The sequence below is a fragment of the Schistocerca americana genome, chromosome 8 (genome assembly GCF_021461395.2).
Source record: "Schistocerca americana isolate TAMUIC-IGC-003095 chromosome 8, iqSchAmer2.1, whole genome shotgun sequence".
Taxonomy (NCBI): domain Eukaryota; kingdom Metazoa; phylum Arthropoda; class Insecta; order Orthoptera; family Acrididae; genus Schistocerca; species Schistocerca americana.
Window position 1 is genome coordinate 289,896,446 of NC_060126.1, and position 22,972 is coordinate 289,919,417.

Sequence of the window (22,972 nt, forward strand, 5' to 3'; positions counted from 1 at the left end):
AACAGCACAGAGAAGTTGTAAATATCAGATTTATACTACGTATCACTTCATAAATTCGGTAATACATCTGATTTTATTACGACAGTTGTTTCTCCCTTTGTAGCTGGCAGCTTTAAATATCTTTAAAAGATATCGCTGCAACGAAAAAAATGCTATGTCATATCCTTCATGCCTCAGCCATCGCTACCATACACAGGCCACTGATATCAAATTGATAGGCTAATTAATTAAACTGATCATGAGAGTCACTTTGCATGGCGCATAATTTTTCTTTTTCAGTAGTCGGATTACGCTCATCAGGTAGTTCAAATGGGAATCCCTGGAGGGAAGACGATGTTCTTTTTAAGGAAGGCTATTAAGAACCGACATTTAAAGCTGACCTTAGAAAGATTCTACCACCGACAACATACATTTCGGGTAAGGACCACGTTATTAAAAACACGATCACAACGACTATGTTACCCTCACCTGCATAAAAAGCGGTCTTTGTTCTACAGGCACACACGAGATTCGCTGATAGCGTTACGCTTTCTGGTAGAAATGCTGTCTATGATATGAAATCAAGTCTCTCCATCCAACCTCATACTTGCATTGGATCCTACGAAGGCGCCTTTTAATGATTACAGCCCCTGGTGAATCATATTCGTGCCACTCTCATTTCTTCGACGAGGGCAGTTCATAGCTGCTGGATGGTGATTGGTGCGCGTGGAGGTCTCCCCACCGTATCTCACACATGCACGTTGATATTTAAATCGCGGGAGGCCATCCATTTGCGGAATATCCTCTCATTATGAAGTTCCTCCACCTGTGATGTTTGATGTGGTCACGCATCACAGCCATGCTGAATGCACCCCTGAAACAATGGGCATGGGAAAAAAGAGTACAGTATCACAATAACATTAAGTGGCGAGCGTACCATGCCACGTTATACCTGTCCACATCATACCAACAGCATCACCAAACCCAACGTGTTCGACTAAGATTCTGGGTGCATAACATGTTCCCACCTCTCACCACGCGAGAATACGTCCAGGTTATATTGAATATTGCAGTACGTTGGCATCAAGCTCACGACCATCCAGCAGTTCCACAAGATTCAAATGGTTCAAAAATGGCTCTGAGCACTATGGGACTTAACATATGAGGTCATCAGTTCCCTAGAACTATTTAAACCTAACTAAGCTAAGGACATCACACAGATCCACACCCGAGGCAGACTTCGAACCTGTGACAGCAGCGGTCGCGCGGTTCTAGACTGAAGCGCCTAGAACCGATCGGCCACAAAGATCGGCAGTTCCACAAGAACTCCTTACTAAACTTGTGTCCAGCATGCATTGCTGTGATCACAAACCCTCTTAAGAACCATTATCTGCATTTTGTGACGTCAAGGGGATTATCAAAAATCACGATGACTTGAGTGTAATTATTGTCTTTAAACAGGTCATTTCTGTTCGTCTCCTTGCATAATTCTTTCAGCTACTGTGACATCTGGGCACCAGAGTTAAGGACAGGCAGCACTTCAACACATTTATTAATAACGTACTGGATAATGAACAAGTTTCATGAATCAGTATATACAAAATACACTGATGCTCATAAATTAAGGTTAATTGCAGAATTTGGTGCCACACAACATGGCACTACACAAAACTGGCGCTAATGGCATAGGCACGTAGGGAACACACACGACACAGATCTGTAAGTCCACGGTATTAGTGATTAGTTGAGAAAACCGTCCCGAAACACATGTGCTACAAAACGCCAGTTTCCTGCGCATGTACCCCGACATAAATATGGGATATGATCACCATGCAAACGTACACAGGCCGCACAACGGGTTGGCATACTCTGGATCAGGTGGTCGAGCAGCTGCTAGGGTATAGCCTCCCATTCTTACACCAGTGGCTGTCAGAGCTCCTGAAGTGTTCTAGGGGTTTGAAGACGTGCAGCGATACGTCGACCGAGAGCATCCCAGACGTGCTCGATGGTGTTTAGTTTGGGAGAACAGGCAGGCCACTCAATTCGTCTGATATCTTCTGTTTCAACGTACTCTTCCACGATGGAAGCTCGGTGGGGCCGTGCGTTACCATCCATCAGGAGGAAGGTGGGACCCACTGCACCCCTGTAAAGGCCGGACGTATTGGTGCAAAATGACGTCCCGATACACTTGACCTGTTACAGTTCCTCTATTAAAGACATGTGGTGGTGTACGTGAACCAACTATAATCCCACCCCACACCATCAAACCACGACCTCCATACAGGTCCCTTTCAAGGACATTAAGGGGTTGGTATCTGGTTTACGGTTCACGCCAGATGAAAACCCGGCGGGAATCACTGTTCAGACTATACCTAGACTCGTCCGTGACCATAACCTGGGACCACTGTTCCAATGACCATGTACTGTGTTCTTGACACCAGGCTTTACGGGCTCTCCTGTGACCAGGGGTCAGTGGAACACACCTTGGAGGTCTCCAGGCGAATAAACCATGTCTGGAGACAACTGTTCCAGTGGCTCTGGTAAGGTCCCGAGCAAGGCTACCTGCATTACTCCGTGGCCGTCTGCGGGCACTGATGGTGAGATATCGGTCTTCTTGTGGTGCTGTACACTGTGGACGTCCCGTACTGTAGCGCCTGGACACGTTTCCTGTGTCTTGGAATCGTTGCCATACTCTTGAGATCACACTTTGTGGCACACGGAGGGCCCGTGCTACGACCTGCTCACCAGCCCCAGTCGCCCTAGTATTCTACCCCTCATAACGTCATCAATATGGTTTCTTTGAGCCATTTTCAACACACAGTCACCATTAGTACGTCTGAAAACGTCTGCACACTTACTCGCTGCACCGTACTCTGACATGCACCAACACACCTCTGCGGATGCGCACTATTGCCAGCGCCACCTTCCGACGACCGTAGGTCAAATGCACCGCATGGTCATATCCAGAGGTGATTTAAACCCGCAAACGGCCCACCACAGTGTTGTTTCACCATGTATCAGCATTATCCTTAATTTATGAGCATGAGTGTAGTTGAAATGATATGGTAGTGAAAAAATCAGACTTGGTACTTAGCTAAGTAAAGAAAGAAAAAATTATAGGACAGCACTTGGCAGAATTTCTTGTTGACGCTGAAGTAAAGTAAACAGGCACTTCTCAATCGATTAAAATTAATTCATACCATGAGTAAATGAAATAAAGTACCATTCCGCAGTAACTATCGCCTACGCGAAATCAAAACAGTCACAGTAAGAAGTCGGCAGTGAAAAGGTAATATTCGGCTAGCTAAACAATCGAAAAAAGTCTAAGTGCTCCAAGCACTAAGCTAGACAGGGTCTAGACGGAAATCAGCACACTAACAATATATACCAATATCCTGGGTAAACATATCAGCCATTTGACATGAACAGAAATTACAGAAGTCGCCATCTCCACACGGGGTACTATGGTAGTAAGAGAGAGAATCCTGATTGTGTTCTTAACGAGTAAAATCTCTCGAACCAAAATTTTATTTCGTAATCTCTGATGAACTTATTTCCTGACATTCGTGTTACTAGCGGGAAGTGGTATCGTGGACCGTCGAAAGCTTGCAGACATGGACAGTGCCGCCATCGTGTATAGTACACAGTTTTTTGGGCGCCCTGCTCACGGGACGGTGCGCCTCTGCTCCCTCCAGGAACGTGCATTACTTTGGATAGCGCAACAAGAACTGCAGCCAAGGTAAACTAACATGCAAATACGAGTGACCTGCCCCATCTAGCGTCGATCGCTGCACTTCATCGCCTTCCCATTATAAATAATGCTATTTGTTACTTATTTTATTGAAATACTATCGTAACTTACTTTTTTCAGTTACTTTACGTCTGTTCCTGCTTCATTTTTATTTTTATAGTTTATTGTCCTAATCAAAAATATAATCTGGAATATGAGAAACAGGACAATGTACATGTTCTAGAAGTTTATTCCGTCTTCTTCATTTATAAGTGAGATTTTAGACCCTTCACAATGTATTTAATTTTAGAATGTTTTCTGTAATCAGATTTTGTTTCTTGAACATTCAGTTTAAATCTGACTAGTTTAAATTGCCGGATAACGCATAGATTTTTCAAGTAGTTAAACATTTTTTAAAACATCTTGTTTCCTTATATACAACAGAGTCTATTTTAAAAGAACTGTACTTTTAAATGAATTTCATTTAATTATTTGGTGTATTTATTTGTACATTATGGGCATATCAACGACCTCTAGAATCGCTTTGCATTGTATACACTCAAGTGCCAAAGAAACTGGTATAGGCAGGTGTACTCTAATACGGAGATATGTAAACAGACAGAATACGGCGCTGCGGTCGGCAACGCCTATATAAGACAAGTGCGGGCGCAGTTGTTACATCGGTTACTGCTGCTGCAATGGCAGGTTATCAAGATTTAAGTGAATTTAACGTGGTGTTGTTGTCGGAGCATGAGCGATGGAATATGGCATCTCACAAATGTACCGTGAATATCAGGAATCCGGTAAATCATCAGATCTCGGACATCGCTTCGGCCGGAAAAAGAACAGGACCAACGGCGACTAAAGAGAATCGTTGAACGCAACTGAAGTGCAACTCTTCCCCAAATTTCTGCAGATTTCAGTGCTGGGCCACCAACAAGTCTCAGCGTGCAAGCCATTCAACGAAACATCTTCGCTATGGACTCTCGGAGCCGAAGGCCTACTCGTGTACCCTTGATGCCTGCACGACACAAACCTTAACGCCACGCCTGGGCCTGTCAACAGCGACATTGGATTGTTGTTGGCTGGAAACATGTTACCTGGTCGGACGGGTCTCGTTTCAAATTATATCGAGCGGGTGGACGTGTACGGGTGTGAAGACAACCTCATGAATCCATGGATCCTGAATGTCAGCAGGGGACTGTTCAAGCTGGTGGAGACTCTGTAATGGTGTGGAGTGATATGGAGCCCCTGATGCGTCTAGATACGTCTGTGACAGGTGACACGTATGTAAGCATCCTGTCTGATCACCTGCGTCCATTCATGCCCATTGTGAATTCCGAAGGACTTGGGGAATTCCTGCAGGACAATGTGACACCTCACACGTCCAGAAATGCTACGGAGTGGCTCCAGGAACACTTTTCTGGGTTTAAACACTTCCGCTGGCCATCATGCTCCCCAGACATGAACATTATTGAGCTTATCTGGCATGCCTTGCAACGTGCTATTCAGAAGGGATCTCCAGCCCTTCGTACTCTCACGGATTTATGGACAGCCCTGCAGGACATGGCGTCAGTTCCCTCCAGCACTACTTCAGACATTAGTCGACTCCATGTCACTTTCTGTTTTGGCACTTCTGTGTGCTCGCGGGGGCTTTACACGACATTCTGCAGGTGTACCAATTTCTTTGGCTGTTCAGTATATATGACTGGTCGAAGTATGCATGGCAGTTTTGACTAGTGTTCTGCTAACATGTTGTGACTCGATGCAGGGCAGCAAAATGAGAGATATATTGTGTTTTTATCATAACTTCCGTCATTTGATTCAATATCTTAATGTAGTAGCTCGTAATTTACCTTCTTTTACTTCTGCTGTAGAATCTGAAGATGGACACTGCACGCCGCAAGCGGTAATTCAATTCGAAAAGCTGTATTCTTACGGATTTATTGACAGCCCTGCAGAACTCATGGTCTCAATTCCCTCCAGCACTATTTAGCTGACATTAGTCCACTCCATATCATGTCGTATTGCAGCACTGCTGCATGCTCGCGGGGCCTTATACGATATTAGGCAGGTGTACCAGTTTCTTGGGCTCATCAGTGTATGTTCCACTGTTTTCTTTTCCTGCGATTGATTCACAGTACATACTACTTCTACTGTGTACTCTCACACTTAACGGTGCCCTTTTGTTTTCTTTCCTGCTGCCACAGTTTCGACCATACTTCGACAAATCAATTATTTTTTTCCTTATAACCACGTGTTTAAATGGTTCAAATGGCTCTGAGTGCTATGGGACTTAACTTCTGAGGTCATCAGTCCCCTATAACTTAGAACTACTTAAACCTAACTAACCTAAGGACATCACACACATCGCCGGCCGGTGTGGCCGAGCGGTTCTAGGCGCTTCAGTCTGGAACCGCGCGACCGCTACGGTCGCAGGTTCGAATCCTGCCTCGGGCATGGATGTGTGTGATGTCCTTAGGTTAGTTAGGTTTAAGTAGTTCTAAGTTCTAGGGGACTGATGACCTCAGATGTTAAGTCCCATAGTGCTCAGAGCCATTTGAGCTATCACACACATCCATGCCCGAGGCAGGATTCAAACCTGCTACCGTTGCGGTCGCGCGGTTCCAGAATGAAGCGCCTAGAACCCCTCGGCCACCCGGGCCGGCTACGTGTTTAAAATTTCGGTCCAAAATGTGCCCTCCACTATACTACGTCTTAATGTTCGTCAATCTCGGAGGGTTGAGAACCACCAAGCGTACATATAGTTTCCACTGATCTGCACTTTTCATTTCCACGGTCTCCTCTTTCTTTTACTCGCACAGCTTCTATCTCCATACATCTCTCTTTCTGTTCTACTACCATTGTCTCTCACTGACCACCAAAATCTCCTGTCTCTTTGGCCCCCATTACTGTTGCCTTCATCCATCTCTGTTTCTGTTTCACTGCCACTGTCTCCTCTTTCCCTCCTGCTCGCACTTTCTCCCCTCTCTTCACCATCACTTTCTCTCTCTGCTACTTACTTTCAGCTCAAGAACAAGACGGAATGAGCCAGCTGGTTCCCCATTATTCTGTTAAAGTCTTTTAAAGAGGAACATATTCGCCTTTTTGTACTTCAAACGGAGCATTTTGCGCTGCTTCCCGTCTTTTCTCCGCTACAGCAGGTTATGCTGCTTATGTAAAAGGAATTATATAGAGCAGTAAAATTTTACTTACGTACTTCGATACTTTTATATACTTTGATATGTACAAACAATAAATAAGTACACTTAACATAAGGTTGAACAAAGTCGTTTGCTTTACATTTGTCTGCATTCTATGCTTATCGATCGCAGTTCACTGAAAACACTTGCTTTATGATTTGTATGCTATTTTATTGAATTTGTAGTGTCTCCAGTTTTACAAAATTTTTGGCACTCATTTTCTTTTCAGGTACGTGAAGACCCTCTGTACCCTATATTGCGTCATCCCAGTACCAGTTTGGGGCACATTTGTAGATGCGTGAAGTGCAGATTGTACAGAGACAGCGCTGCATAAAGTTTTATTGGTGGTAAAATACTGACTAAAAAGAGAGTTTGGTGACATCAGCACAGTTGCAATGGCCAAAGAGCCCTTACCGCATGTTAACTACGTCAGTTAAGCCTACATTTAAGCTTCAAGTCGCTTATTACGGACATATTTTTCGTGCATGTATAACGTAACTTTGGACCTCTTGATCTCTGTAGCGGATGATGACATCGAAGGAGATTTAGTCTTTACCAAGAATAGTCGACCAGTGCACCGAAGTGAAGTCGCATCAGGCGAGCTGCAGGTCGAAGGCACGATGTCCCATCGTGATGATGGTGATTGTTTCACAGTTGTCTGCGATGTGACTGCCGCTGGAAAGTGCGGGGAGGGCCTAAATAGTCGCTAGCTCAGAGGTTCTACACTGAGGTGACAAAAGTCATGGGATACCTCCTAATATCGTGTAGAATCTCCTCTAGCCAGTCGTACTGCAGCAACTCGACGTGGTCCATGAAGTTGGAAGATCCCTGCAGAAATAATGAGCCACGCTGTCTCTGCAACTGTCTATAATAGCGAAAGAGTTGTCGGTGCAGGACTTCGTGCACGAAATGACCTCTCAGTTACGTCCCATAAACGTTCGATGGGATTCACGTCGGGTGATCTGGTTGGCCAAATCATGCGCTCGAACTGCCCAGAATGTTCCTTAAACCTAACGCAAACACCTGTGGCCCAGTGACATGGCACATTGTCATCCATAAAAATTACATCGTTGTTTTTGGGAACATGTAGTCCATGAATGACTATAAACAGTCTCCGAGTGCCCGAATATAACCATTTCCATTCAATGATCGGTTCAGTCGGACCAGAGGATCCAGTTCATTCCATGTAAACAAAGCCCACACCATTATGGAGCAACCAGCAGCTTACACAGTGTCTTGTTGACTACTTGGGTCAATGGGTTTGTCGGGTAAGCACGACGCTCAAACCTTACCATCTCCTCTTATCAGCTGAAATCGAGACTTATCTGAGCAGGCCAAGGTTTTCCGTAATCTGGAGTCCAACAGATACGGTCACGAGCCCAGGAGAAGCGTGCAGGTGATGTCGTACTGTAAGCAAAGGCACTCGCGTCGATCGTCTGCTGCCACAGCCCATTAACGCCAAAGGTCGCCACACTGTCCTAACGGATACTTTCGTCGTACGTCCCATATTGATTTCCCCGGTTATTTCACGCAGTGTCACTTGTCCTTTAGTACCGCCAACTTTACACAAACGACGCTGCTCTCAGCGAACGGCGTTGTCTGTGGTGAGAGGTAATGGCAGAAATTTGGTGTTCTCGGCACACTCTTGACGCTGTGGATCTCAGAATATTGAATTCCCCAACGATTTCGGAAATCATACGTCTAACTAGAATTACTATTCCTCTATCAAAGTCTGTTAATTCCCGTCGTGCGGCCATAATCACATCGCAAACCTTTCCACATGAATTACTTGAGTACAATTTATTTCCTTCTTTTCTTTCTTTTATTGTGAGGCGGAGGGCGGGCTGTGAGATGATACGAGCCGCAGTTTTTCAGCCGGATGAGAGTAAAAATTTATGGAACATATTATGAAATGGGACACAGCGGTTGACAAAATGAACGTGTGACGTAATAAAAAGACATTATTCAGTTGCATAATTTAAAATATAAAAGGTAGATTTGTTGATTAATCAAAAGATTCACACAGATGAAATGGCAAATGTATGTTTCACAAAAGATAAAAGACAGAGGAACAGTTGCATAAGTTAAAAAAGTAAAAAGCCGGTGTTTTGACTGATTAACACAGAGACATGAGTGAAGTGATGAGTATGCCTAGACCACCAGGAGGAGGGGCATCATCGGAACGTAGCAGTTGGGCTTTTGTGTAAGAGGTTGTTTCTGTGGGCGCATGTTTGCTGCAAGAATTCGGGAGAGTGAAGAGGGATGCTGTTCCGGACCAGATCCTTGGCATGTGTGTCGAAAGGAATGAAAAGGAAGGGAGTACTGACCAGGAGAAGTGGGGTGGGTTCTTTTACAAGTGATAGGACGAGTATATATCAGAGCAGATTTGATGGTCGGGCATGGGAAGGCGATTAAAGTTTTGATGGGAGAGAATATGGAGCATGTGGAGGTGTAGCAGTGAGCAGGGGTGAAACTAAGGGATAGGTAGTGTCGAGTTTACGGGTAACGCCGGCCGTTGGTGGCCGAGCGGTTCTAGGCGCTTCAGTCTGGAATCGCGCGACCGCTCCGGTCGCAGGTTCGAATCCTGCCTCGGGCATGGATGTGTGTGATTTCCTTAGGTTAGTTAGGTTTAAGCAGTTCTAAGTTCTAGGGGACTGATGAACTCAGATGCTAAGTCCCATAGTGCTCAGAGCCATTTGAACCATTTTTACGGGTAACGTAGGATATTCGGAGGTGTTTACAATGGGTAGCTCCGCCAAGGCACCGCCCTTTTATACCTAGTGTACCCAATATTACAGCCATTTGTATGGGTGCATATCGCTGTCCCATGACTTTTGCCACCTCGGTGTATATTTCTGATCTGCTGCGCTTTTCTCCTCGGCAGCAGGAGCAGTGTGGAATGCGCCCGCCTCAGGTGAAGCGCGCACGTCGAAGTGTGCTGGCCGGTCCGTGGTGGCCGCCCTGTGTTGACCGAGGCGCGTGGCCGTTTTCCTCCTGAGGCCGCAGCACGGTTGCTGTTATGCAACGTGCGCTGGCTGGGCCGATGTCGCGAGAGAGTACCGTCTGCGCAGAGTGGCCGTCACTCCACGGCAGCTACCTTCTAGACCACTCGTTCAAATTATTCAAATGGCTCTGAGCACTAAGGGACGTAACATCTGAGGTCATCAGTCCCCTAGAACCTACTTAAACCTAACTAACCTAACGACATCACACACATCCATACCCGAGGCAGGATTCGAACCTGCGACCGTAGCAGTCGCGCGGTTCCGGACTGAAGCGCCTAGAACCGCTCTGCCACTGCGGCCGGCTAGACCACTCGTATACGATAACAGTTCATTCTATGTACGGTCCAAGTTTCCTCGAGCGCTGTTACTTGGCAGTGACACTTAATGCGAAAGTTACATTCGCTCTTAAGTTATGCAGTGCACTTTCCATTTGAATAAAGCATTACATCAGAAAGGTTGAAAAAAAAAACTTTTGTTACATATCCACAGCCTTCACTATTCCAGCTATTGGGAGTCGCTGCTTATTTCCACAATGGACAACCATAGTCGTGACACCTGCTGCCTTTTCACACTAGCGGACAAGAAGCAGGTTCCTAAAAGGATAAGCTAAGTGCTTAACACCGTGTCGAGTGTTGTCCCATAGCCTAAAATGGGTCAAATGGCTCTAAGCACTATGGGACTTAACATCTGAGGTCATCAGTCCCCTAGAACTTAGAACTACTTAAACCTAAGGACATCACACACATCCATGCTCGAGGCAGGATTCGAACCTGCGACTGTAGCAGTCGCGCGGCTCCATACTGAAGCGCCTAGAACCGCTCAGCCACAGTGGCTGGCCCCTTCACCTAACGTGGTGAAAATGCCAATAGTTTTTGTTTTCGTTTCTGTAACTGTGTGAAGAGACAACTGTTGAAAACAAATTTGCAACTTTCGTTGAAAATTAAACTGTTATTAATCTATGAAAGCAATAGTTAAATAAATAAAAAGTCGACATCAACAGACAGTAAACTAGTCACATAAATGTTATTATTTCGAACTATCTTCTTTTTATTCATCTACATTTGTACTCCGCAAACAACTTTACCGTCGATACAGAAGCCATCAAAATAGAAGAATAATAAATAAAACCGCACTGAAGGCAGACCCGCTGGCTATTGCCAGTCGGCAGTCTGCAAACTCTACGCCCAACATCAAAAGAGTAAAAGGAACTACACTGTTATGTGTGGAAAGAGTACGTTGAGAGCGTCTGGAAACGGAGAAAAGGTTGCTAAACCAGTGGAAGAAAAATGGGTGTCGATTTGGAAGGTGTAACGGATCCCATATCAGAGTTTGGCATAGCATTGGAAGACCTGCGACCAGACAAGGCTGATATAGATACCATCACTTGGAGAGCTTGGCAACCAAACGATAAATCTGTTAGACTGGAAACATAACACTAGATTTTCATAACTGTATCATTCACTTAATCCCGAAGATGGGCATGAATTGACAGTTCATGCACACAAGCTTCTGACGAGAACACAAACTGAAAAGAATGATGAGCATGTTCTTTGTGGCGAACAGTTTGGAGTTTGGATAGGTAAAGGACCAAAGACGTAGTTTTACGTTGGACTTGATAATGGAAGCAAGACTTCAGGAAAATCGAGGATTTGTCGACCTAGAAAAAGTGTTCTACACTGTTAATCTGTGCTAGATGTTTGAAATAGTATGAAAAATAGGTATACGCTATAGCGAAAGACGGCCAGCCGAAGTGGCCGTGCGGTTAAAGTCGCTGCAGTCTGGAACCGCAAGACCGCTACGGTCGCAGGTTCGAATCCTGCCTCGGGCATGGATGTTTGTGATGTCCTTAGGTTAGTTAGGTTTAACTAGTTCTAAGTTCTAGGGGACTAATGACCTCAGCAGTTGAGTCCCATAGTGCTCAGAGCCATTTGAACCATTTGAACCATAGCGAAAGACGGATAATAAGCAATATCTACAACAACGAAATGGGAATGATCAGAATTGACGCCCGAGAGAGAAGGGCAAGGATTACAAATGGCATATGGCAGGAGTGTAGACTTTGTCTTGTATTGTTCAGTTTGTATATTACAGAAGCAATAAAGTAAGAAAATGGAAGGTTAAGAAGAGGGCTTGAAGTTGAGGGTGAAAATGGGTCAGTGATATGGTTCGCTGATAACACTGCCATATTCTACGAAAGCGAAGAAAAATTACAGGGTACTCTGAGTGAAATGTAAAGTCCACTATTTTTATAGAGTGAACCAAAAATTAGAGAAGTATTCACAATCAGCAGAAATGAGACAAACAACATTTTAATTCGACACTGTATAATGAAATAAAGAAATTCTGCTACTTTGGAAGCAAGCTAGTGCATGAATGGTAAAGCATGGCTATAAGACGCGGGTTAGTTCTGGTAAAGACAGCATTCCTCGACAAAGGAAATCTACTAGTGTCAAATTTGTGCCATAATTTGCGGAATAAATTTCTAAGAACGACTTTTGGTGTGATGTGACTCATATATGTGGAAAATTAAAGTAATTGAGAAGATTCTCCACAGGATCGGGGAGAGAAATAGTTTGTGGATAATATAAAAAAAAACTGGAGGACGGGATGATAGGACATCTAGGTATAGCTGCCATGTAGAGTAAAAATTGCAGGTAAAGACGGATGTTCCCATGTATGGTGACTAGTCATAAGTTAACCTCTGACTGGGTATTAAACAAAAACAAATGCTTGTAGTTTCATGATGCTTGCGTGGCTGGAAAAGGATATTTTAAGGTCACGCTGCTTCAGTGATCACGTGATCACGTCGCTGTGTTCGTCAGTGTGTAAGCAGCAAGCGACTGAAATAGACAGTGTTACTGCGTCTTTCTGCAATTACGAGGTACGTTTTGTAGTTCTCTTCCTGCAAGCAGAAGGATTAAATGCTGTCGGTATTCATCGTCAATTGTGTTGTGTGTGGGGGGACTGGGTTATGAGTGATCATCCCGTGAGGAAGTGAGGCTGAAAACTCAATGCTGTGATGAAATTAGTCGAGGAAGACACTCAGATGTGAGAAACTTGTACAACATATTGACGAAATTACGTTATACGCTGCTTCACTGATTCCGAACTTTCTGAAGATGTGCTTTAGATTGCTGAGCTAACCCTTTTTAACATTATCACAGAGAAGTCAGGTTACCTTAAGTCCTGTGCACGGTGCGTATTAAAGTGTTTAAATAACTTATACGTAAATGAAAGGTTGATTTCAGCTTTGACATTCCCTCAGCACTACTAGGAAGAGAGAGGAACAGAATCTTGAATGGGGTGCAGTCTAAACAGTGGATGCACATTCATGTTTCCTATAGACCCAAAAAATTCAAGTAAGCGTCGCCAACCTGCAAACTAATGGTTACAATTTCCTGGAATTAAAAAAGAACTTTCACAACAGTTTCATGAGAGTAATGTTCGAAAAATACTGTGACATCACATGTGTATTCTGAGATCCTTCGATGGTCACTCCAAAACAAATAACTCCAGATGATCGCCGAAGGCGCATTCTCCCACACGACAGTGCAGGACTCCATACTGTGAATCGAAGAAAAAACTCTGACTTTTTGACACGGGGAGTTTTCGACATTCTTCCTATAGTCCGACTTTGGGATCAATTGAGATTCATTTGCCTTTCCAGGTGAAAGCCTGGGTGGCTGCGCTGCACTTCACAACCAACGATGAGCTCAAGTATGCTGTCGACGATTGGCTGAAGCATCAGGTGGCACCGTTCTTTGGTGAAGAAGCTGGTGTGATGGTACAACAAATGTTTGAATTTGTAAGGCGACTGTGTGGAGAAGTAATGTCACCTTGTAAATAGATACTGTATATAATTTTTATCTATTTTTATAATAGGTAGTCATATGTTAATCTAGCAATAGCTCTTGTGTACAATAAATAATTCGAGCTTTTGGGTTTATGTAGTGCTCTGAGATTAAAAGAGATTGGAAGCAGAGAGGAAATTGTGGTGGGCCAGGAAATTGTGGCGGGCCACCAATCAGAACACTGATCTTGAAAAAAGTCTGGATTGTTCACAGTACAAAGTGATACTCTCAGAAAATGTTACTAGTTTTTTGATCTTTCATTTCCTCTATACTGAAAAAATCAACCCGACCTCTGATGAAAAATACTGTTGGTGAAATGACCAAGTAGGGGACTTTCAATCTGCAATGGCACTTATTCAGAACCATCAGCATTTAGGGTTTGTCAGAAACCTCTATATTACTCAGTATTCAGTTCCATGTAGTGCAACAGGTTTCGCCAACAACTTACACATCTTGGTTCGAAGTACACGATTGTGAGAAAAATAACGCAATAAATGTGCTAAAAACATTTATTTACACAAAAGCATTAACAAACGTAACAGAAGAATCCGATCACTAAACGGCGTTGTCCAGGTACAGTGTCGATCAGTAGTGACCCCCATGGCCGCCGCCGCCGCCGCCTCCGTGACCTCCGTGACCACCACCACCGCCGCCGCCCCCGTGTCCGCCGCCTCCGTAACCTCCGTGGCCACCGCCGCCGCCGCCGCCGCCTCCGTGATGGGATCCGCAGCCGTGGCAGCCGCTGTGGTAGCCGGAGTGGTCGTTGTGTCCTCCGCCGGCGGCGCCGCCGCTCACGTGAGCCTGGAAGCCGTGCTTGTTGTCCGCCTTGTACTTGACGACGCGCACGTCGCCGCCCGGCTCCTTGATGTGGTACTCTCCTGCAGGAGTCACACAGAATGTACAGATTAGTGTGTGAACAATGTGGCTGACGATATACAGGATTATTCGTAAGAACCTCTGAGGCTTTAGAAGACAGTGCGAAAACTACAGAACCTATACAAAAATTGCACCATTCAGTGGACAGATCATCTCTTCAGTTTTCGGTTATTAACGAGCAACACGGTGTAATCATACTGGGTGGTAGGCGTGTCAGACCACGCAGAAAGTCATCCGCTCCATATTGTCGGATTGCCTACTACGGAGTTCGTTTAAGGGGGCTCAATGAACTACACACGCATATCGACATTTCCCACGTCACAAACAGTGCCCACACTGAGCAACTGTATTGTGAGGTAAGAGTTTTGAAAGGTGATCCATCCACTAATAGGTGTCTATTTTCTGTATGTCTTCTAGTTTTGACACAGGCACCTTCTCAAAACCCTTGAGGTACTTAAGACTGACCCAGTGAATACTTTACTCTGCAAACGCGGGCCCTGACATGAAGTGGATGGATACAATTCGTCTCACAAGTCTTCAGCACTGTTCTCAACAGTTTGCCTGTAGACACATATGCTTCAAGAAGGGACGTATCCCATTTGAATATACGGAGCCTTTACATCGTCGCAATATAAAAACATTATATTCAGCTTCACTCTCTAATCGTTCACTGTCCAATATAATCACTCACGTAATAAGTCTATAATGAAACTGAGTATCTCGAAACCGATTATGCGAAAAAATAAAGGAAAAAGTTCCTACCATGGGCTATGAAAGCGTTATATATTTTCTTTGTAAATTATTTAAGCTGTGGATCCTTACAATCATTGCTAACATGAACATAACATTACAGCGGTGTCTGTAGCTTACCGATCACACTGTGTCCCTTTCTGTCCTCCTTATGTCCGTGGTGGTCTCCAGTGTGCTTGTCAGACACGTCATAACCATAGGTGTACAGTGGGTAGGCCTGTAAGGCAAACAACAGATCATGGTAAGCACAAGATATGGCAAGAAGCAATAACAACTTAGGCAGCAGAAGAATGTATAAAGTTATCTAAATGGCCAATCAACTGAGAAAAGTATTCAGCTCATACAAAATGTTGCTTTATTACAATGTAACTTGTTCCAATCATGCTAGAAGAAAGAGAAAATAAACTGCAGGTAGTCTGACAAAAGCTTACAAACAACACAGTACAGTACAGATCAAAAGTAGGCAAATCACCCAAAAATCTACTAGCTATTGAACAGAAATGAGCTAAATTGTCTCACACAATGGAGATTTGTTCTAGAAGATTGTTATATACTCACTTCCATAACAGAAAATGATTCAAGTGATGGAAACCAACGCTTCACAGCTAGGTTTAAGTGACACATGTTAGTTCTATATTTTCAGTATCATTTCTGGATATCTTACATGAATTCTACATTACTAAAAATGTTGATAGATATTCCCATATCAGTTTAGTGCTTTATACTGAAATCTGCTACTCCTGTCTTGCATACGAATCCTTATGAAACTGGGCCCACGAATTTTCATAGCAGAAAAATTATTTCACTCATCACTTACTGCTAGTCACGTCATTGTATTGGCATCTATTTACAGTTGCAGTGTCTATGAGAAGCCAATGGCAAACTAAACCAGATTTGTTGAATATAGCAGATTTGGATGGTATTACATCTTCTTTTATATGTACTTACGACAAAGTCGGTGTAGTGTCCACCACCGCCGCCTCCGTGGCCGCCACCTCCGTGACCGCCGCCACCTCCGCCGTGACCGCCACCGTGGCCTCCGTGTCCGCCGCCACCGTAGCCTCCGTGACCACCTCCGTGTCCGCCGCCACCACCACCGTGTCCTCCATGTCCGCCACCGCCGCCGCCGCCCCCGTGACCTCCGTGTCCGCCACCGCCTCCGCCGCCCCCGTGGCCACCGCCGCCGTGGACAGCCTCATGGGCTCCAGCTACCGGTCCGTGGAAGTAGGCGTGGGAGTGGGCGTAGCCGCCAGATCCTCCGAGATGTTTTCCGTGACCACCTCCGCCGCCTCCGCCTCCGCCGTGGCCGCCACCTCCGCCGCCTCCGCCGTGGCCGCCGCCTCCGCCGCCTCCGTGGCCCCAAGGCCGTGCCATACCATCCTGGCTCAGCACTGCCAATAGCAGGCCTGCTGCCACCAGTACCTGCACACCAAACAACAAGTTAGAGTTCAGCTCTACTTCCTTGTGGTTGTCAACTGAAAATCATTGCTGGCTGATTAAGTGGTCAAAAGCGTGGAGCTTTATCTATCCCACTAAGTGCTCTATCCACTGAAGAAATAACAAACACACTTCACAGTTTAGCTCATAACCTTAATCTGCCAGTACCTATCTGCATATCTTCCAAAGCCCGCAGGAGATCTCTGTACCACAATGGGCAACTACGTGTGCGAGAAATACGGTGGATGATGTCTTGATGATAGAATATGGTTTATAACATTCTTCAGAGGACATTATTTTGTTATGGATTGTCTAGTGTCGTCCAGCACATAATTACGTTTCAGGAAGTTTCGTAACAGCATATACTACTCTGCAGACTGAGGCAGAATTTCTTTTTGTGCAGTGTTGTCACTTTCGCTTTTATAATAACATCATTAAACCGAATTCACTGTTAATAAAACTTATATGTTTACTGTTGCATTCCTACTAATATCTAGAAAAGCCAGTTTAGCCATCAGAAAATTAAGAAAGGCAAGATTTCCCTGCAGAATAATGCAACTAAACGCTAAAGCAATAAATATTTCTTTAAAGTTCTGAACTACCATCCAGCCGTGTAATTAAGTTAGCCATCTTTCCCTGTTAAGAAATTTGAATACCTTTTGAATGTCTCGAAATTGTGTCGTTACTGATCACCCGCCGGCTGGTCTGTAGTTTCTAATCTGTCTGAAACGACTGCCTGACCACTGCTAAAGAGATGTTAACGTTTACTCAGCTTTCAATAAAGAGTGGGTAAAGATATAAGGAAACAGATAAGTAGGTGGCTCTGCGAAAAGATTTCTGTTTGATTACAACAGTGGTACCTGCACTGGTATTTATATGTATTTATTTACTTTCACTTGTGAGTAGTGCAGCGGAGTTTCGATTGTTGTAACGTCAGCTTCATACTTCTATCAACCCAAAAAGTTTGAGAATCGTACAGGTCTCTCAACAAGATGTGTAGATTAACCTTTATAGGAAGAAAGTTACCTGTAGAGGTCTGGTGCGGTGGATACCGTTCTCATAATACGCACAAATAATTGTAGAAAATCTACACGTACAAATATGTGTTCATCCCTGCAGATACCTGTTAATCGTGATAGAAGTCTTTACGTAAACTGTCAAATATGAATGCAGTTCCTTGATGAGGTCTACCTAAAAATTTTGTTCTTGGACAATGTCGTGAATGAAGTTTGGCTGTAAGGTGTACGTTGACATTACACTATTGAAAAGCTGAAATCTAAGAAACTGCGTGACACACATAGATACCTTTGGCTTGTGTTGATATCAAGTGTGACTGTTGGAGATTAGATGGGTGTGTATGTGCATGTTGTGTGTAATGTCGTGTTTATGTTAACGATGTTGGTGAAGGCCTGCTCTCTAATTGCACAAAAGAGGACGCCGAGCATAACACCCCTATCTGAAGGATGACAAACTTCCATGTCAGTTGGTAATAAGCTGTCTCTGGTCTCATAAACAGCAAAGATTTGGGTGACATGCGCATAGGATGCAGAGTAATCGTCTCTCTGAGCTGTAGATTAAAAGTAATTGCTCCTATCCAGCAATGGATAGTCTGGAGGTTCTGGCAAGAGATCATTGAACTGAGGCGGATCTCCCGTGAAGGGAAGTGGTCCGGTTTCAGACAGCGAGCAGTCGCGGTGCAGACCGAGGATTTCCTCGCGGAGAAGACTGTAGAGAGCGGATCGAATGTCTCAAGGGACAGCAATTAGAGACAGCGATAACCTGACTACCGGGCGCACGTCCCTTCGTTCTGCACTGCACGGGTCGGCGAAAGCTGTCCATTGTCATTCGATTCCTGTTGCACTGTGTCTCAGATGAAGAACATTATATTTTGATATGGCGTGGGTTCATTATTCTCACATTATGGAAGCGCTAGAGTGTTTTATAGGTATATACGGTATCCTTAGAATATTCTATAGGCTTGCAGTTGGCCAACACAGAAGGGTAGAGCAACATATGCGACTATTAGTCGAACGACAGATCGTTCCACGAGAATTTCTATTGGTTTCTCCTCCAAATATGATGATGATCTGTTATAAATTGCTCACTGGTTTTGTGGCAACAACTCACGAAGAAACTGCAATAATCGTCCCAAACCTTCACCAGATATAATTCATAGTAACACTTCCTCCCATCGTGAAAAATCTTCTATCCTTCTAAACTAGTAGTTCTCACTTAATGTGTATATATTTACACAATTCTAAGTCAAGGTAGTGATATCTATATGAGACGAAATCCATGCATCAATACTTTAACTTCGTTCTTGATACAGGCGTTAACCAAGCGGAAGACAGTACAAGCTACTGGAGACAATTGTATCTCTGTGTCTCTACCTCTTTTTTTGTTGCGATGACTATGACATTCCTTCCTTACAGCCGACGTCGTGAAATGAGGCTAGGGCAGCTTGGATATTGCATGCAGATGTAACTAGCTGTAAGTATAGGAAATAAGTTTGAATGATCTGCCAGAAAACGGTGACTGTTTTCTTATATTATCCCCAGTTAGAGTTAGTTGTGTTTAATGCTTGTTCTTCCTTATTTCAGAACTTTTACATAATTTAAACAGAACAAAAACAGACAGATGCTCCAAAAATAAATGAGTAATTGCGTGTCTTCATTATTACTCATATAAATCTATGCAGTGGTGGATGGCTGTTGCACTAAACATGTCATAATAAATCGAAGAAATGTAAGAAAAGCAAAATGTATTGAAATATTTAGGGACGAAATGCTGCAGATGATTTAGAAAGAAACCTGCGGTAGTTTTAATACGCAACCTCTACGTTTGGCTGAAGTGGCCTAGGCTCAAATGGTTCAAATGGCTCTGAGCACTATGGGACTCAACTGCTGTGGTCATGAGGACCCCTAGGCTTAGAACTACTTAAACCTAACTAACCTACGGACATCACACACATCCATGCCCGAGGCAGGATTCGAACTTGCGGCCGTAGCAGCAGCGCGGTCCCGGACTGAAGCCCCAAGAACCCCTCGGTCACAGCGGCCGGCGAAGCTCAGACAACTAAACTCGCTGGAACCAATACGCTGGATAGATTTAGAGAGAATCGATAATGGAGGTAGACTACGCAACAACATTACCTGTTTCGCCTAAGGATCGTGTAAACACGAAGGATTAGAATCTTTATGGGGTCATTTTTCTGCGACTCATGCGCGAATGGGGTAGGACGGAGAACGACTAATACTGGTGAGAAGTAAATTCCTCATGTACTGTAAAGTGGACTGCGGGAATGTAGACGTATATAGCCAAAATCAGGATACCCAAATGGGTATTCGAACTCGGTTCTTCCCAATATGAGTATATAGTCTTAACCACTAGCTCCCCGTTGCTTGGTACAAAAGGAAAAGACTAGAGAAAAGATTTTTGTTAACTAATGACACACACTGCAACCACCTTTTTAGCGCAAAATTGTAAGCGTTTACGTCCCTATCTTTTACTGTAAATCGCTGTGTAGCTCTGAATGTTGGAGGAGTGAAGAAGTGAATGCCGGCAAACATGAGAAAGATACAGTTGACGACGCATTCAGCTAAGAACAAAAACAAATTTGTTAAGTAAATTCAGTATTCAGAACAGTAGAAATAAAGTCTGGGAGAAGTTTACCTGAAAAGAGTTCTATAGAAAAATGAGGATTGCAAAATAGTTGACAGATGTGCGACCGTATCTCTGTATGTCAATGCACCTGATGATGGCAAAGTAGTCGGTTGCCGAAACATTGCACCCGTCAGTCATCAAGACCCGAATGTACAGCCCTGAATTACGTTGTGATCTAAAAGTCGCTGCCACAGACTGCAGAAAACTGCATAGCAATTGTTGGCTGTTAATTGAATTGTAAAATGTGCAATCCGTCCTTTTCGCATTCTTGTATCCCAGAAACACAGAGGGATAGAGACGGAGTTATTCGAAATGACTGACGTTTATATAAGGAGAGATTTATTTCAATGGAGGAGAACTAGGGAAGAATTGCGAGCTGAGGGAAAAATATGTAACATCAGAATAAATGCACTGAAAACAGGAGGTATGGAGTATTTTGTAGTTGCATGACTTGGTACTTGGTGCGCAGCTTACCCTCGTCGTGCGGCCCATGTCGCTCGCTACTCCTGCGGTGCTCGGCTTGCTGCTGGCAGCGGACACTTGGAGACTGGTGACGACTCGGTGTCCAGCCGAGCGTTTTATACAGGCAGCCACCGTCTGGTCCTCTTCGGGAGACGGGGCGACGAATGCGGAATCCCCGCGGCCGTGACGTCACCGGGTTCATCGCCTTTCGCCGGTCCGGAAACACGGACGGAGAGCTTCGCAACTTCCCGAGATCGGGCGGCCGTTTTTCTGTCTGTCCGGACGGGCGCTGGCCTCTTGTCTGTCGATTTACACGCTCGCCGTCACCGTCCGCTGGCGGCCAGCACGTCGCCACACGGGACGGCGATAGCTGCGCCGAGCCCAGCTGCGCTTGGGAAACGACGGTTGGCGCCTTGCGACACGGCTCAGCCCTCTCCACAGGTGCCACACTTCGCTGTCCCATCACCCCACAACGTCAGAAGCATCAAGAAGGACCTTGAACAGGTTGGCTCTGAGCACTATGCGACTTAACTTCTGAGGACATCAGTCGCCTAGAACTTAGAACTAATTAAACCTAACTAACCTAAGGACATCACACACATCCATGCCCGAGGCAGGATTCGAACCTGCGACCGTAGCGGTCGCTCGGCTCCAGACTGTAGCGCTTAGAACCGCACGGCCACTCCGGCCGGCCCTTGAACAGAATGACCCCCTACATGCTAACCGGAGTAGATTCTGCGAACAACGACCGTATGAAACCCAACTTGTATTTTTTCTCACGTGACATGCTGAAAGTCTTGACAAGGCAGCCAGGCGGATGCACTATTTTTCGTTTTCGAAAAGTATTTCGCTCAGTACCACACCTATACGTATTATCAAAAGTACGATCATACGGGATATCGAGTGAAATTTGTGACTGGTTTGAGGATATTTTAATAGGGAGGACGCAGCAACTCTATTTGAATGGAGAGTCATCAGCAGATGAAAAGTGTGAATCTGTGACGACGTTACAATCTCTGACGTACGACGGAGAACGGTAAATACATCAATCGGAGGGAACGGACCCTGGTCCGGAAATGACAGGGTCGATAGATATAAGCGAAAATCGTTCTGATACTTCTGACAGTGGACCACTTCCACTGCAACCCCTTTGGTTTCCATATTAGACAAGAGATATACCGAACTAAAACAAGGAAAAAATATTTAACATATATTGCCTCTAAAATTCATACCTTACGAGCTGTGAGGTGTTTAAAATTACACTTATAAAGGAAGAAGAACGAATTAAACTCTAGAACATGCATTTTGACCTATTTCTCATATTCCAGGTTACATTTTGATCAGGACAATAAATAAGAAAAATGAAAATGAAACAGGAATGGGTGTAAAGTAACTGAAACAAATAAATTACGACAGTATTTCCATGAAATAAATAACAAATAGTATTATTTGTAGTGGGAAGGCGGTGAAGTGCAGCGACCGACGCTAGATGGGGCAGGCCACTCGTAGATGCATGTTAGTTTACCTTGGCTGCCGTTCTTGTTGTGCTATCCAAGGTAGCGATCGTTCCTGAAGGGAGCGGAGGCGCTCCGTCCCGTGTGCGTGGCGCCCAAAAACCTGTGTAGGCGATGGCGGCACTGTACATCGTGCAAGCCTTCGAGGGTACACGATAACACTTCCCACTAGGAACACAAATGTCAGGAAATAAGTTCATCAGAGATTACCAAGTAAACTTTTGGTTCGAGACATTTTGCTCGTTAAGAACACAATCAGGATTCTGTCTCTTACTGCCATAGCAGCAATTGTGGTGATATCCACTTCTGTAATTTCTGTTCATGGCAAATCGTCGGTATGTTTACCATACGCTACTATGATGATCTTCTCGAGAAACTGTGAAACTTTTTCGATATCATCATCCGCTACAGAGGACAATAGGTTCAAGGTCATAGTATACATGCTCAAAATATGTGTACGTAATATCCGGTCTGAGGCTAAAATGTAATTTTAACTTAAATG

At 44.5% G+C, this 22,972-nt stretch overlaps 1 protein-coding gene across 1 annotated transcript; it reads right to left on the reverse strand.

The window, feature by feature from the left end:
- Positions 1-14,261: 14,261 nt before the first annotated feature.
- On the reverse strand, positions 14,262-21,033 carry LOC124545331 (glycine-rich cell wall structural protein-like). The gene is made up of 4 exons (XM_047124231.1): positions 20,969-21,033; positions 16,343-16,816; positions 15,515-15,611; positions 14,262-14,646 (listed from the first exon to the last, which is right to left on the reverse strand). The coding sequence occupies exons 1-4, from the start codon at positions 20,984-20,986 to the stop codon at positions 14,354-14,356; spliced, it is 882 nt and encodes a 293-aa protein (XP_046980187.1). The 5' UTR covers positions 20,987-21,033; the 3' UTR covers positions 14,262-14,353.
- Positions 21,034-22,972: the final 1,939 nt, after the last annotated feature.

Excerpts from the sequence above, each read along its gene's own strand:
- LOC124545331 (XM_047124231.1), bottom strand. Across the intron at positions 15,612-16,342 it reads GACACTACACCGACTTTGTC|GCCTACCCACTGTACACCTA; the intron begins GTAAGTACATAT and ends TTTGCCTTACAG. Across the intron at positions 14,647-15,514 it reads AAAGGGACACAGTGTGATCG|GAGAGTACCACATCAAGGAG; the intron begins GTAAGCTACAGA and ends TGACTCCTGCAG.